General features: G+C 43.4%; 1 protein-coding gene across 4 annotated transcripts in view; it reads left to right on the top strand.

The window, feature by feature from the left end:
* Positions 1-16813, top strand: part of EZH2 (enhancer of zeste 2 polycomb repressive complex 2 subunit) — a 71404-nt gene that overhangs the window by 12582 nt on the left and 42009 nt on the right. For all 4 annotated transcript variants that reach the window (XM_077269116.1, XM_077269117.1, XM_077269114.1 and 1 more), the window contains exon 2: positions 14762-14884. In XM_077269116.1, coding sequence (XP_077125231.1) covers positions 14768-14884 — 117 coding nt within the window. In that variant the 5' untranslated portion in view covers positions 14762-14767. The remainder of the gene's footprint in view (positions 1-14761; positions 14885-16813) is intronic.

Below are 16813 nucleotides of genomic sequence, written 5' to 3' on the forward strand. Positions count from 1 at the left end.
TACAGCTAGTATATATATATAATGCAGTGCTAGATAGCAGAAAAGCTGGTAATTCAAATGCCGGCTTTTGCTATCTCCTTCACAAGCCCGACAGGATATGACATGGTTTACATACAGTAAACCATCTCATATCCCTTATTTTATTACATATTCCTGACTACTAATGTAAGAAGTGTCTTTGTGTAAAATTTGGTGGCTCGAGCTGTTAAAATAAAGGGTTAAATCACGGAAAAAAATTGGCGTGGGCTCCCGCACAATTTTCTCCGCCAGAGTGGGAAAGCCAGTGACTGAGGGCAGATATTAATAGCCTAGAGAGGGACCATGGTTATTGCCCCCCCCCCCCCCCTTCCCTTCCGGCCTAAAACATCTGCCCCCAGCCACTCCAGAAAAGGCACATCTGTAAGATGCTCCTATTCTGGCACTTGGCCACTCTCTTTTTACTCCCCTGTAGCGGTGGGATATGGGGTAATAAGGGGTTAATGCCACCTTGCTATTGTAAGGTGACATTAAGCCTGGTTAATAATGGAGAGGTGTCAATAAGACACCTATCCATTATTAATCCTATACTAGTAAACGGTTAATAAAACACATTAGGAAAAAAGTATTTTCATGAAATAAAGACACATGGTGTTGTAATAGTTTATTATACTCTTAATCCAATTGAAGACCCTTGTCACCTGAAACAAAGTTAAAATAAAAAATCAACAATATCCCATACCTTCCGTCGTTCAGTCTTGTCTCACGCTGTAAATCCATGTGAAGGGGTTAAATAATTTTACAGCCAGGAGCCTGCTAATGCAGCTGTTGCTCCTGCCTGTAATAACACGCGATTATAAATAACCATGGTACCGCTGAAAACGTCATCTTGTCCCGCAAAAAACGAGCCGCCATACAGCCTCATCAGCGAAAAAATAAAAAAGTTATAGTCCTCAGAATAAAGCGATGCCAAAATAATTTATTCTATAAAATAGTTTTTATCGTATAAAAGCGCCAAAACATAAAAAAATGATATAAATGAGGTATCGCTGTAATCGTACTGACCCGAAGAATAAAACTGCTTTATCAATTTTACCAAACGTGGAACGGTATAAACGCCTCCCCCAAAAGAAATTCATGAGTAGCTGTTTTTTTGTCATTCTGCCTCACAAAAATCGGAATAAAAAGCGATCAAAAACTGTCACGTGTCCGAAAATGTTACCATCAACTCGTCCCGCAAAAATCAAGACCTCACATGACTCTGTGGACCAAAATATGGAAAAATTATAGGTCTCAAAATGTGGAGACGCAAAAACTTTTTTGCTATAAAAAGCGTCTTTTAGTGTGTGACGGCTGCCAATCATAAAAATCTGCTATAAAAAATGCTATAAAAGTAAATTAAACCCTCCTTCATCACCACCTTAGTTAGGGAAAAATAATAAAATTAAAAAAAATGTATTTATTTCCATTTTCCCGTTAGGGTTAGGGCTAGGGTTGGGGCTAAAGATAGGGTTGGGGCTAAAGTTAGGGTTAGGGTTTGGATTACATTTACGGTTGGGATTAGAGTTAGGGGTGTGTCAGGGTTAGGGGTGTGGTTAGGGTTACCGTTGGGATTAGGGTTAGGGGTGTGTTTGGATTAGGGTTTCAGTTAGAATTGGGGTGTTTCCACTGTTTAGGCACATCAGGGGCGCTCCAAACGCGACATGGCGTCCGATCTCAATTCCAGCCAATTCTGCATTGAAAAAGTAAAACAGTGCTCCTTCCCTTCCGAGCTTTCCCGTGCGCCCAAACAGGGGTTTACCCCAACATATGGGGCATCAGTGTACTCGGGACAAATTGGACAACAACTTTTGGGGTCCAAGTTCTCTTGTTACCCTTGGGAAAATATAAATTTGGGGGGCTAAAAATCATTTTTGTGGGAGAAAAAAATATTTTTTATTTTCACGGCTCTGCGTTGTAAACTGTAGTGAAACACTTGGGGGTTCAAAGTTCTCACAACACATCTAGATAAGTTCCTTGGGAGGTCTTGTTTCCAATATGGGGTCACTTTTGGGGGTTTCTACTGTTTGGGTACATCAGGGGCTCTGCAAATGCAACGTGAAGCCTGCAGACCAATCCATCTAAGTCTACATTCCAAATGGCGCTCCTTCCCTTCCAATCTCTGCCATGTGCCCAAACAGTGGTTCCCCCCCACATATGGGGTATCAGCGTACTCAGGATAACTTGGACCCCAAAAGTTGTTGTCCAATTTATCCTGTTACCCCTGTGAAAATACAAAACTGGGGGCTAAAAAATCATTTTTGCGAAAAAAAAAAAAAAGAATTTTTATTTTCACGGCTCTGCGTTATAAACTGTAGTGAAACACTTGGGGGTTCAAAGCTCTCAAAACACATCTAGATAAGTTCCTTAGGGGGTCTACTTTCCAAAATGGTGTCACTTGTGGGGGGTTTTAATGTTTAGGCACATCAGGGGCTCTCCAAACGCAACATGGCGTCCCATCTTAATTCCAGTCAATTTTGCATTGAAAAGTCAAATGGCGCTCCTTCCCTTCCGAGCTCTGCCATGCGCCCAAACAGTCGTTTACCCCCACATATGGGGTATCGTCGTACTCAGGACAAATTGCACAACAACTTTTGTGGTCTAATTTCTTCTCTTACCCTTGGGAAAATAAAAAATTGGGGGCAAAAAGATAATTTTTGTGAAAAAATATGATTTTTTATTTTTACGGCTCTGCATTATAAACTTCTGTGAAGCACTTGGTGGGTCAAAGTGCTCACCACACATCTAGATAAGTTCCTTAAGGGGTCTACTTTCCAAAATGGTGTCACTTGTGGGGGGTTTCAATGTTTAGGCACATCAGGGGCTCTCCAAACGCAACATGGCGTTCCATCTCAATTCCAGTCAATTTTGCATTGAAAAGTCAAATGGCGCTCCTTCCCTTCCGAGCTCTGCGGTGCGCCCAAACAGTGGTTTACCCCCACATATGGGGTAACAGCGTACTCAGCACAAATTGTACAACAACTTTTGGGGTCCATTTTCTCCTGTTACCCTTGGTAAAATAAAACAAATTGGAACTGAAATAAATTTTGTGTAAAAAAAAAAAAATGTAAATGTTAATTTTTATTTAAACATTCCAAAAATTCCTGTGAAACACCTGAAGGGTTAATACATTTCTTGAATGTGGTTTTGAGCACCTTGAGGGGTGCAGTTTTTAGAATGGTGTCATACTTGGGTATTTTCTGTCATATAGACCCCTCAAGATGACTTCAAATGAGATGTGGTCCCTAAAAAAAAAATTGTGTTGTAAAAATGAGAAATTGCTGGTCAACTTTTAACCCTTGTAACTCCCTAACAAAAAAAAATTTTGGTTCCTAAATTGTGCTGATGTAAAGTAGACATGTGGGAAATGTTACCTATTAAGTATTTTGTGTGACATATCTCTGTGATTTAAGGGCATAAAAATTCAAAGTTGGAAAATTGCGAAATTTTCAAAATTTTCGCCAAATTTCCGTTTTTTTCACAAATAAACGCAAGTTATATCGAAGAAATTTTACCACTATCATGAAGTACAATATGTCACGAGAAAACCGTGTCAGAATCGCCAAGATCCGTTGAAGCGTTCCAGAGTTATAACCTCATAAAGGGACAGTGGTCAGAATTGTAAAAATTGGCCCGGTCATTAACGTGCAAACCACCCTTGGGGGTGAAGGGGTTAATGTCACCTTACAATAGCAAGGTGGCATTAACCCTTTATTACCCCATATCCCACCACTACAGGGGAGTGGGAAGAGAGTGGCCAAGTGCCAGAATAGATGCATCTTACAGATGTGCCTTTTCTAGGGTGCCTGGGGGCAGATGTTTTTAGCCAGGGGGGGTCCTAGAACCATGGTCCCTCTCTAGGCTATTAATATCTGCCCCCAGTCACTGGCTTTCCCACTCTGGCGGAGAAAATTGCGCGGGAGCCCACGCCAATTTTTTCTGTGATTTAACCCTTTATTTTAACAGCCACCAAATTTTACACACAGACACTTCTTACATTAGTAGTGTGGAATATGTAAAAAAATAAGGGATATGAAATGGTTTACTGTATGTAAACCATGTCTCATATCCTGTCGGGTTTGTGAAGGAGATAGCAAAAGCCGGCAATTGAATTACCGGCTTTTATGCTACCTAGCGCTGTATTAAATAAATAAATATATATATATATAATGTGTGTGTTTTGAAGAATATTTCGTTGTAAATCGATGTGTAAATGTCAAGAGAACTGCTGTATGTAAAAGCTCATGTTAAAATCGCATTGCACACAGATTGCATACGGATGTTGCGATAAATAAATCTCATGACACTCGCATGACAGTCGCATGATTTACCTCCGTTTTTTCGGTCCGTAAATCGGACCTTTTTTTTTCTCAAGAGGTGACTACCTCGTGAAGCTCATCAAGAGAATGCCAAGAGTGTGCAAAGCAGTCATCAAAGCAAAAGGTGGCTACTTTGAAGAACCTAGAATATAAGACATAATTTCAGTTGTTTCACACTTTTTTGTTACGTATATAATTCCACATGTGTTAATTCATAGTTTTGTGAATATACAATTTTCATAGTCATGAAAATACAGAAAAATCTTTAAATGAGAAGGTGTGTCCAAACTTTTGGTCTGTACTGTATTCTAAGATTCTGCAGTTTGACAGATTGAGCAGTTATCATGTGATTGCTGATATGTGATTTGCATATTTGCGATTTCACAACGACTGTTTTCTCTTCCTGCTTTTCTCAATGTTTTAAGCAGGAACCAAATCCAGTCCACAGATGACTGCAACACTCACTGATGGCCGCTCAGACTGCCTATCAGCAGAATCCTTAGGGTATGTTCCCACTTGGTGTATAATAAACGCGTTTTACAAGTGCCAACATAATGAGAATCTGGAATCTCGCGTACATGCGTGTTATTTTTTCGGCGTGCATTTTGAGCCTTGCGGCATTTTTGCTGAGATGCAGCATGTGAATCCTTTCAGCTATGCACCCATGCAAATAAATAAGTGAAAAACGCACATAACTTGTCGTGTTTTACACTGCATTTTATCTGCCACAACTAGTTTTTGGATGAAAAAACCCCAAAACTCTCACTCGTGAACATACCCTAACACTGTGTGCCAGGACCTGTTAGATTTATCACACATCTCCCCATTTTTAAACTTCTTTTACTAGTTTGACTTTCTGGATAAGGATTATTACTATTTACCTGCACATCTGTATTTTGGTGCTGTCATTTCTGGCCCATCCTCTTTTTCTGATTGTTATTGAGTCAGCTCTTGTGCCTTTTTTTATACACTATGTGCCACCCATCTCTGTAGCTTTCGGTGGTCTCCACGTCGTGGCTGAGTTGCTGCAGTTCTCAGATGCTTCTGCTTTTCAGTAATGCCGCTCTCAGTTGATAGTGGAATGTGCCGTGTTACAGCGGTGACATCCTATTTTCCTATTTCCGAGCCATGCCAGCCAGCTCTTTACACCAACTGATTATTCCACAAATGTTAGTAAGGCGGCCTGCACGGCTGGGGTGGGTGTTATACAGCGGGGCAATGGCACCGAGATGGAAATGCCTTTCCAAGAATTCACGTGTTCAGATCCCAGTAGGTGAAGGTGGCGGTGTCTGTCTGGTTCCGCAGCATAGTGGCCGTAGGGTTATTGTAAGTTGGAGACTCCTTTGAAGGCCGGGGTCACACGAGCGTATAACACTGCCAACCGCTATGTAATGTTTTACCGGATAGTACTCAGCCCAATGTTACTCTATGGGACGGCTCAGATCTGTGATTATTCACTCATGCCGGATCGACATAAGACAATCGCAGCATGATGCAATTGTATCAGAGAATGGGTGCGAGTGAAATATCAGACTGCACTCAGATGTCACCCAAGTGCAGTGCGATTACCGCGAACGCCAGCAATAGAGGAGATGGAGGAATGACTTTCTCCATCACCTCTGCACCTGTGCTCCATGCGCACATGCGAGGGGATCGGAATACAGAGCACTGACACTCGGCTCACACTCACAGCATAGTTTGAGCCGATTTGTCGTTGGCATATCACATCCAATGCTATATGCTAGTGTGACCCCGGCCTGAGAGGTACGTTGTCAGATTGGGATAGTGCGTTCCAGAGGATGAGATGCATGGAGAAGTTCTGTAAATGGTTGTGAGCAGGAGAGCAAAGTAATGGATGTGAAGAAGTATCGGGAAATTAGGCTAGAGGTGTATGGAATCCACTGGTTATATACAACCTTGTAAGGCTACTTTCACACATCAGGTTTTCAGTGTCAGGCTAAATCCGGCGAATGTTGGAAAAACTAGATCCGGCGCAGATTGTGAAAAACTGATGCGACGGATCCAGCTAGCATATCTATATTATTGGATAAAACAAAAATTTGAAGCATGCTCAGTTTAAAAAACCGGATCAGGCCGCCGGATCCGGCACCTTCCGGCTCCCATAGGCTTCCATTCTAGCAAACAGCCGGAAGCGCCGGATCCGGCGCTTCAGGCTTTTTCGCTGGAGACAGAAAACATTGCTATGGACTTTTTTTTCAAGAAACCGGAAGCAGCAGACTTGCCGGATCCGGCGGAAACCGGAAGAAACGCAATGTCATACGGTGCAATCCGGCACTAATACAAGTCTATGGGAAAAAAACCTGATCCGGCGGCAACATTCACCTGATCCGTTTTTTTGAAAATTAGCCGGATTTAGCCTGACACTGAAAACCTGATGTGTGAAAGTAGCCTTAGTCAACGTTAATATTTAGAACTGACTGATGAATCATTGGAATGGGTTTTTCTTACATGTTTTTTCTTTCCAACATTTATAAATAAATGACACAGATGTGAAAACCCCCGAGTGGCATTTGGTCTGTGGTTTATGAATAGCAGACAAAAAATAGTTACAGAGAAAATGTAGATTTGCTGGTCGTGTTTATTCATATGTTCTATTCAAAACAGTGGATTATTTCATGTTTTAAGATAGAAAAAACCCACCAAATAAACAATTCTTCTATGTACACCGCTGTCTTCTGTTCCTAGGGCTGTGCACACCCCATGGAATTAGTCTCATTTCTCATTTGCTTTCAAAGTCCAGCAACTCTCTAAATAGTCGTAATGTTTTCTGTCATTTTCCTGCTGCAGAGTGAGGACTAGCCCATCACTAGTCCTGTGACTGCTGTAAATCCGGCTGGGCTCTGTCCGTGTGTCAGCCCAGTTCTCCCCTCCCGTCTTGTGTTGGGCTCTGTGCACATGTTGCTTGTTTGCTGCGTTTTTCAGTGCAGATTTAACACATAATCTGACAGGTTTGCTGATGCCAGCAATGTGAATGAGAATCCTGAAGTCTAATGCACACTTTGCCACTCGCAGATTTGGTGCCGACTAAAATCTGCCGCATGTCATTTCTTTCAGCGTTTTTGCTGCAGATTTCACCCATACTAATGAGAGGGCAAAAATCTGCACCAAAATATCAAATAAAAACCACGCATTTTTTGCCGCTGCGTTTTTCTTTCCGGGGAGGTGCAGAAATTTCTGCACCACCAAATACTTAATGTGTGCACGGACCCCTAGAGATAGCAGCACAGAAAGGGGAGAAGGGGAGAGGATATTTCTTTTAGAATGTCGGAGCAGGCAGAGAATAGGGGCTGTGGAGGAGAGCAGCACATGCATAGATGGAAGATGAGAGCCGGCAGCACCTTGAGTACACATAGACCGCACACCAACCTTTGTTACGGGGAGATGCTGCCACAGAAGCAAAATATGTCACTGGGGAGCAGGCTGCGAACTGCAGAAATCTGGAAAAGTGAAGATCGCCAAAAGTGGTCACCTGATGGGAAAATTAACTGTCCACCCCTGGGATAGAGTCATTTTATTAAACCAAGGGGCCATGTGAGAGACCGTGAGTATTGTGGGGGGCTGAACCAATAGGCTGAAATGAACTCTGCTCAATATTAATATTACTTTTATCACTTAATATTGAGCAGATTGAAGCATGGTGCCTAGCTGTCAGTGCTTATAGGTGGAATAATAAGGTTTATTGTATCGTATGCTCCTATCTGTAATCAAATCCCTATAATTAACTACTTTTATAAGGTTTTTAAAAGCAGTAAATCGCGTTGCTCCTGTTCAGCCTTTGTTCCTTAATGCACAGCCCTCTAACATATATGATCATCCCACAGCTACCCCACACAGAAAGATGCCCTCGCACACACCATAATGCCCCCACTGCTCGCCGGTCTCTCCAGCAGCTGCTCAGGTCTGAGGCTACACAGCAGAACTCGTCTAGTGACAGGTCTCAGTCCCATAGGATGAATGGTGGAGGAGGGAGCTGAAAGTCTCTTCTCCACCATTGTACTCATTGGTGTTTGCATACTGACCATGCAGATATCCTTGAAATTCAGACAATGGGTGGGAAAGAGGGTCGTCTGCAGGATGTCACTGTTTGAAGCCTCTTTTGCTGTCTTGGTCCAAAAGATGAACAGGAATAGCCAAAGTGCCAGATGTGACCTGTGGGCCGTAGCTTGCCCAGGTCTGAACGAACCTGTAAAAATCACTTTTTTTTTTCCCCATGCCAAAAATGTCCATGGCCTTTTAAGAATGGAATCGCACATAGTGTTTGCATTTTCAGTTATTTTAAGTTTGAAAGCTCACATTGCTATCACTGTGCTTTTACCATCCTCATAGCGGATATTTGCTCTGTTCAGATTAGCACCCCCTAGGCTAAGGAACACTTTCTATATTTGGATAGCAGAACAGACAGTCCAGTTAATTAATCCATGTGACCACTGCCTTAAAGAGGACCTTTCACCAAATTTTTCATGTTGGGACTTGGCTCACCATGTAATTGTGGCTCCAGAGTAAAATAAAAAGTTATTATTTTTTTTAATTTTTTTTAAAGTTGACTCTCCATTGCATATTAGTAGTGATGAGGGAGTATACTCGTTACTCGAGATTTCCCGAGCACGCTTAGGTGACCTCCGAGTATTTTTTAGTGCTTGGAGATTTAGTTTTCTTTGCCGCAGCTGAGTGATTTACATCTGTTAGCCAGCATGAGTACATGTGGGGATTCCCTAGCAACCAGGCAACCCCCACATGTACTTATGCTGGTTAACAGATGTAAATCATTCAGCTGCGGAGATGAAAACTAAATCTCCGAGCACTAAAAAAATACTCGGAGGACACCTAAGCGTGCTCGGGAAATCTCGAGTAACGAGTATATTCGCTCATCACTACATATTAGCAATCAACTACTTGTCACTTAAAGAGTTCACTTTAGTCATGCACAAGTGGATGTTATTGGATCATTTTTTCACTGGGGGGTGTACTTCTGTCTCATGTATGACACTGACCAATCATAAGCCGGCAGCAACTTAGGAGTGCAGAAGAACCTGTGATGATGTAATCAGTCACATGACCAGAGGCAACAGTTCAAGTAAAGGACTTGTCTACAACTGTGAACATTTGTTTTTCTTTTTATTGTGGTGCAACCAACAAATAGGGCAAAATAACTGAAAACTTCAGTGTGCATAACTATTCTCCCTCCTAAACTTTCTCAAACCTCCTTTTGTGGCAATTATATCTGCATGTCGCTTTTGATAAGTCTCTATGAGCTTTCCACATCTTGGCACTGGGATTTTTGCTCATTCATCAAGGCAAAACCTCTCCAGCTCCTTTAGGTTAGATGGTTCCCTCTGGTGAACAGCAATCTTCAAGTCTGACCTCAGATTCTCTATTGGATTACGGTCTGGGCTTTGACTTGGCCACTCAACAACGTTTCCACGTTTCCCGTTAAACCACTTGAGTGTTGCTTTAGTAGTATGATTTGGCCCATTGTCTTATTGGAAGGTGAACCTCCATCACAGTCAAATCACTGACAGACTGAAACAGGTCTTGCTCAAGAATATCCCTATATTTCATACCATCCCTCTTCCCCTCAACTCAGACTATTTTCCCTGTCCCTGCTGCTGAAAATCATCCCTACAGCATGATGCTGCTACCACCATGTTTCACTGTGGGAATGGTGTTCTTGGGGTGATGAGCTGTATTGGTTTGGCGCCAGACATAGCGTTTTCCTCAGTGGCCAAAAAGTTCAAGTTTGGTCTCATCTGACCACAGCACCTTTCTCCACACATTTAGGGAGCCTCTCACTTGTCTTTTGGCAAACTCAAAACAAGCCTTACAACTTTTGTCTGTAAGTAAAGGCTTTTTTTCTGCCAACTCTTCCATAAAAGCAACCTCTCTGGAGTGTATGGTTTATTGTGGTCATATGGAAAGATACTCCAGTCCCTGCTTGTGAACTTTGCAGCTCCTTCAGGGTTACCATTGGTCTCTGTGCTGCCTATCTAATTAATGCCCTCCATTTGATGACCATGGATTTTATGGTGCTTCGGGAGATCATCAGTTTGTGATTTATTTGTATAACCCAACCTTGACTTGTACTTCTCAACAACTTTGTTTGGAGACCAAGGAGGTCTTCATGGTGTTGTTTGGTTAGTGGTGCCTCTTGCTTCATGTTGTTGCAGCTTCTGTGGCCTTTCACAAAAGGTAGGTGTGTGTATATACGACAGACATGTGACACTTTAGATTGCCCACAGGTGGACTTCCTTTCACTAAGCATGTGACTTATGAAGGTGATTATTTGCACCAGAAATTTTACGGGCTTCGTAGCTAAAGGGGTGAGTACGTATGCACATGACAGTTTTTAATTATTTGGTCCCATAAATTTAATTTATGCCTACATTTTTTTACTACACCAACTTAGAATATCTAGTACTGAAGTTATCACACACAAATCGGTTTACAAAAATATGTATACACCGGTTGTAATGTAACAAATTAGGTAAAAAGCCAAGAGGGGTGAATACTTTTGCAAGCCACTGTACATAGGGAGACAGAAACCCAAATAAAGGCTATGAAAACAATCATGATGAGACCTCTTTAGAAAACCGTATAAGGCCTGGGGAAGATTCAGTGACAATTGCAGAAAACCCCAGACTCAGAATTGTTGCTGTCACATTGGCATTCCTGTTTGATGTTTTACTATCCAGAAATCTATACAAGACGACATGATATTTTTGGGGTGAGAGCATTTATCTTTGGAGTAGAACATAAAAAATGGTGCCAATAATGGATCAATTTTACAGCGGACTTTCTGATTTTATCAAGGTTTCTGTCCTTTTACTTAAAAAAATAAATAAATAAATAAGTAGCGCAGCATGCTGTAATAGTCCTATATGGACCCGTATATGTTTCAGGAGCCTGGTTCTGATGACGAGCTTATGACCGGGAGCCTGCTTCTGATGATGTGCTTATGTCCGGAAGCCTGTTTCTGGTGATGTGCTTATGTCTGGGAGCCTGTTTCTGGTGATGTGCTTATGTCCAGGAGCCTGTTTCTGGTGATGTGCTTATGTCCAGGAGCCTGGCTCTGGTGATGTGCTTATGTCCAGGAGCCTGGTTCTGGTGATGTGCTTATGTTCCGGAGCCTGGTTCTGGCGATGTGCTTATGTCTGGGAGCCTGGTTCTGGTGACGTGCTTATGTCTGGGAACCTGGTTCTGATGATGTATTTATATCTGGGAGCCTGCTTCTGTTGACATGCCTATGTCCAGGAGCCTGCTTGGTGTGCTTATGTCCGAGAGCCTGGTTCTGATGACGTGCTTAGGCTACTTTCACACTAGCGTTAACTGCAATACGTCGCAAATGCGTCGTTTTTGCGAAACGCCGCATCCAGCAAAAGTTTTTGCTGGATACGTTGTTTCGTCATAGAGTAACATTAGCGACGCATTTGCGACGCATTTCCAAACGGTGAATCCGTTTTGCGACGCTTGGGCGTATGGTAGCGGACCGTCGGGAGAAAAAAACGCTACATGTAACGTTTTTTGCTCCCGACGGTCCGCTTTTTCCGACCGCGCATGCGCAGTCGGAACTCCGCCCCCACCTCCCCGCACTTCCCCGCACATCACAATGGGGCAGCGGATGCGTGGGAAATATGCATCCGCTGCCCCCGTTGTGCGGCGGAGACCACACTAGCGTCGGGAACGTCGGCCCGACGCGCAGCGACGGGTTGTTCCCGACGCTAGTGTGAAAGTAGCCTTATATCCGGGAGCTTGGTTCTGATGATGTACTTATATCCGAGAGCCTGGTTCTGTTAACGTGCCTATGTCCGGGAGCCTGGTCCTGGTGATATACTTATATCCGGGAGCCTGGCTCTGATGACGTGCTTATATCCAGGAGCCTGTTTCTGGTGATGTGCTTATATCTGAGAGCCTGCTTCTGTTGACGTGCCTATGTCCGGGAGCCTGCTTCTGGTGACGTGCCTATGTCCGGGAGCCTGCTTCTGGTGACGTGACTATGTCCGGGAGCCTGCTTCTGGTGACGTGCCTATGTCCGGGAGCCTGCTTCTGGTGACGTGACTATGTCCGGGAGCCTGCTTCTGGTGACGTGCCTATGTCCGGGAGCCTGCTTCTGGTGACGTGCCTATGTCCGGGAGCCTGCTTCTGGTGACGTGCCTATGTCCGGGAGTCTGCTTCTGGTGACGTGCCTATGTCCGGGAGCCTGCTTCTGGTGACGTGCCTATGTCCGGGAGCCTGCTTCTGCTGACGTGCCTATGTCCGGGAGCCTGCTTCTGGTGACGTGCCTATGTCAGGGAGCCTGCTTCTGGTGACGTGCCTATGTCCGGGAGCCTGCTTCTGGTGACGTGCCTATGTCCGGGAGCCTGCTTTTGGTACTGTTTTTACTTTAGGCACTGCCATTTGTATCTGATGCAGTATTAGTACAGTTAATGCTGAACTTTTGTTCTGGAGTGGAGTCTAACTGAATGGACTGAATTCTACCACTGATTTAGATAGAAGTTGAAGCATCTGCCAATACAGTACAGGCCCTATTGTTTCTCTTTGAAAGAACTATTAGGCCTCTATACAAGCATATAAATTGTTGGAATAATTTTCTCAGCTTTTATGGAATTTCAAGGACAAATGTGTGGGGGAAAACATTTAATTTAGTTTAACCATGCTGTTATCTGCATGTTTTTGGGAACTTTGCAACAAGAGGTCTTTTATCAAATGTTTATAGCCAGAGAGAAATGTGACTGTGCCCTGTTTGCTTTTTCTTTCTTCAGAGGAGTTGAATAATATTACTAATGGGCTCTGTTCACATCAGGTCCAGGGTATTCTCTACATGTTACCCTGAATATATTTAGCTTGTAGCAAAGCCAGGTAGGTCTGGATTAAATCCTAGAACTGCATGTCTTAAAGCACCACTCAATTTTTTTTTTTTTTCAATTGGACCGCTGGAGTGGTACTTTAAGTGTAAGTCCCCTGCCCCCTTTCTGATGCTCACCTTCCGCCACCTTCATCTGTTTCCAGCATCACTCCGGTCCATCTCCGGGGAAAAGTGACCGCTCCAGTGTTTCATGGAGCAATGCGGAGGTCACTTTACAATACAAACCTATGAGAGTCTCGTTCTGGCTTTGTTTTGGCTCTTCTAGTCTTGTATTGAGAACGTGTGATGTAGTTTCTTAATTCCAGCCAGTCAGAAGCTGCTGTTACAAGATGGCACAGGGGGACCAGAGTGGCACTGTGAAGACTCCAGAGGGTGCGTATATGACCAGGGGCAGAGGGCTTAGAATTAATATCTCACTCCAGTGCTAAAAAACCTTGCTTGGGTGGTGCTTTAATTAGATAGACCTGGCTTGGTTTGACTAAGAACCTGGAAATGGACTCACCTTGTGTCAGTCTGCTAGATATTGAGCAGAGTGGAGTGTGTTGAAGCTGGTGAGTGACCAGCTAAAATGTGAGCTGTAGCTGGAAGAGAGACTAGCTCGAGTCTCCCTCTGAATGGAGGACTGCACAGGGCAGCTAGGAAAGCTGAGCAGTCTGTGTGTTGGAGCTGCAGAGTAACGTGTGCACACTGCAGCCTGTTCAGTGTGAACTGTGCATAAAGTTCTACACTTCAGTTTGGAAGCTGAAGGTGATACCAAGACTGGTAGGACTGTACTTGTTCTGTGTATAAAGTTTTCTCCAGGAGAAGGTACTGTAATCTGCTCAATGAACTGTTCATTTCCTCTGTGCCCAGAAGAGGCTTTTTTTTTGTTTTTGAATCCCTTGGAGTTTTATGAAAGCAATAAAACTGCACGTTTGCATTGCCTGTGTGAACGCTGCATAATGCCTACCGGAGAGTCTAACAAAAAAATAAATTATTTTTATTTTTTTTAGAGAGCTGTATAGCCTCCATACCCTCTGCTTAACACCCATTTGTACAGAGAGATTCTTCCATGAAAGCATTACTGTACTTTGTGTCTCTAAAGAAGGCTGAGCTATGATATGGCAGTGTGCATGCACCCTAATTGTCCACCGGCCCAGCGGAACAGGGCAGTACTTTACTGTCTCTTATTCCCCATGGCATTGCTTATCATATTACTATATGTATGTCCACCATCACCTTTGTGGTTCTTGTGCTTGAGATCTGGCTGTAATGTGTGGTCACTTATAACCATAGCTGCCCTTTACATGTCGTAGTTGTACTTAATTTCTAAAAAATATTTGCTGTTAAGTTATTGGCTCTCTAGTGTTTTTTTTTTTTTTCTCCCCTTTTATTAAAAGCTGCCTTGAATGTTTCTATGACATGAAGCTGACGCGCCTGTTCTAGCTTCACTCTGTGATAATGTAATGATGTAAGGGCTGACCTTATGACTGCATTTTAATTTAATAGTGTAGAGTGTTTAAATGTACTTGGATTATGAATCGAGATGTTTTCCTATCTCCGCAAGATAATCATGGGCCAGACGGGGAAAAAATCTGAGAAAGGACCAATATGCTGGAGGAAGCGGGTGAAATCCGAGTACATGCGTCTGCGGCAGCTCAAGAGGTTCAGACGAGCGGATGAAGTAAAGGTACATAGATAAGCCCTGGATTGTGCGTTATATGAGGTTTCATGAGGGCATATGGCCTCGTTCACCTCCTGCTAGAAGCATTCTGGTTGTATGTTGTTACACATCAGCCGAATGGAAACTGCCGTTAACTTCTACCTTTAACTACATGGAAAGCAAATATCTGGTTCTTTGATATTTTCTTTCTAGACCCGATGATGTATTTCTGGCCCAGAATATATTCCGAGATCTGTAGATGCAGCTGGAATTGTACTTGGCCATTCACATTTGGCTCCACCCACGAGGAACCCATTGAAGTGATTGGAATAAGCAGTGAATATAATGGATACATTTCCTCTTAAAACCCACTGCAGCAAAATTTGCCGTGTAATCTGCTGTGGAAATGGTGCAGTAAAGCAGCACATTACACCCTTTCAGTTGTAAAGGGTCAAATATAGGGAGCGTAGTGTTAAGGTGCCGTCTCCAACTCTTAATTACCCCTAGGGAGGGTGAGGACATTCTTGTCCTAGAGACTGGTCCCACCTAACTTTTATTGCTGGTCATAAATATAGGCTGTCATGTCACCTGTTAGTGTGTGTAATGCAATCTGATGCAGCACTAGTAAGAAGTCAGTGGGTCTGTTGTGCTACATGTGAAGTTGTTCTTTAAAACCCCGTCTTCATGTATTGTACTGTAAATTGCTGCTATTTTTGAGTGCAAGATCCAGACTGAAAATCTGCAGCTCGTGAATTCACCCTAAGGCCATGGTCACACATCGCGTTTTTGCTGCAAAAAAGCTGCATTTTACTGTCCCAGCAAAGTGAGTGAAATTTCTGATATCTGATGAACACGCTGCTTATTTTTCCTTGCCGATTTAAATCTGCAGCCTTTTTGAGGTGTTTGAGGTGTTTTGCACCCAATTTAATGAATGGGGAAAAAAACACATCAAAATGTGTATTTTAAAGTGAACCTGTCATCAGTTTTGGCCAATATGAAGTAAGATCACCACCTTTCAGGGCTGATATACAGCATTCTATAATGCTGTATATCTGCCCCCAACCCGACCTGCAAGAGAAGAAAAATAACTTTTATTATGCTCACCTGCGTGGCGGTCCGGCCCTAGGGGTGTCACTGGCCTTACTTCATATCGGCCAAACCTGGTGACCGGTTCCCTTTAAGCAGTGTTTTTCCTGCCAATACATCAGTATTTACATCAGTTTTTTTCCGCTGCAAATCCTGAACGTGTGCACAAAGCCTAACTCTACAGTACAAAGAATGGAACGGATAGGGTATGTGCACACGATAAGTAGACGCTGCGGGTTGGACGCTGTATACTTGCGCAGCGTCCAACCCGCTGCATCTAGATGTTACAACATAGTGGATGGGATTTCAAAAAATCCCATGCCCACTATGCGTGCACCGACGCCTGTGGCTCACCCACGGAGATGGACATGCGGCGCGTCTTTCCAGACCGCAGCATGTCTTATTTATCTTGCAGAGACGAGAGCCTCCACAGGGTAAATCTCACCCGTACAGTGTATTGGGTGTGGTGATTCTTCACAGTTCAGAGTGAATACATGCAGATTCACCTGCGTTCTATAGATGGCACGCTTTGGGCGCAGCAGAAATGTGCTGTGTCCAAAGTGCTGCCAATTCCTGAACGTGGGCACATACCCTTATGGCCGAAGCTTGTCTGCCACGTGCAGGGGATAATGGCCTTTGTCACGGAAACCTTTCTTTTAGGATCTCTTTGCAGTCCATGGATGATAACCTTCTTGTTTACATCCAGCGGCATAAAGCCCGTCCAGGCCTAGTATTAGGCCACTGTCACAGCAGGGCTTGGTTAGTATTTTGCATGAGTATTTGTTAGCTAAAATCAGAGGTGGAACCAGTCGGGAGAGAGACTAGTGGAAATCCTTTCACCCTCGTATGTTGAGTCCACGTGACGACACA

The sequence above is a fragment of the Ranitomeya variabilis genome, chromosome 6 (genome assembly GCF_051348905.1).
Source record: "Ranitomeya variabilis isolate aRanVar5 chromosome 6, aRanVar5.hap1, whole genome shotgun sequence".
In the NCBI taxonomy this organism is placed as follows: Eukaryota; Metazoa; Chordata; class Amphibia; order Anura; family Dendrobatidae; genus Ranitomeya; species Ranitomeya variabilis.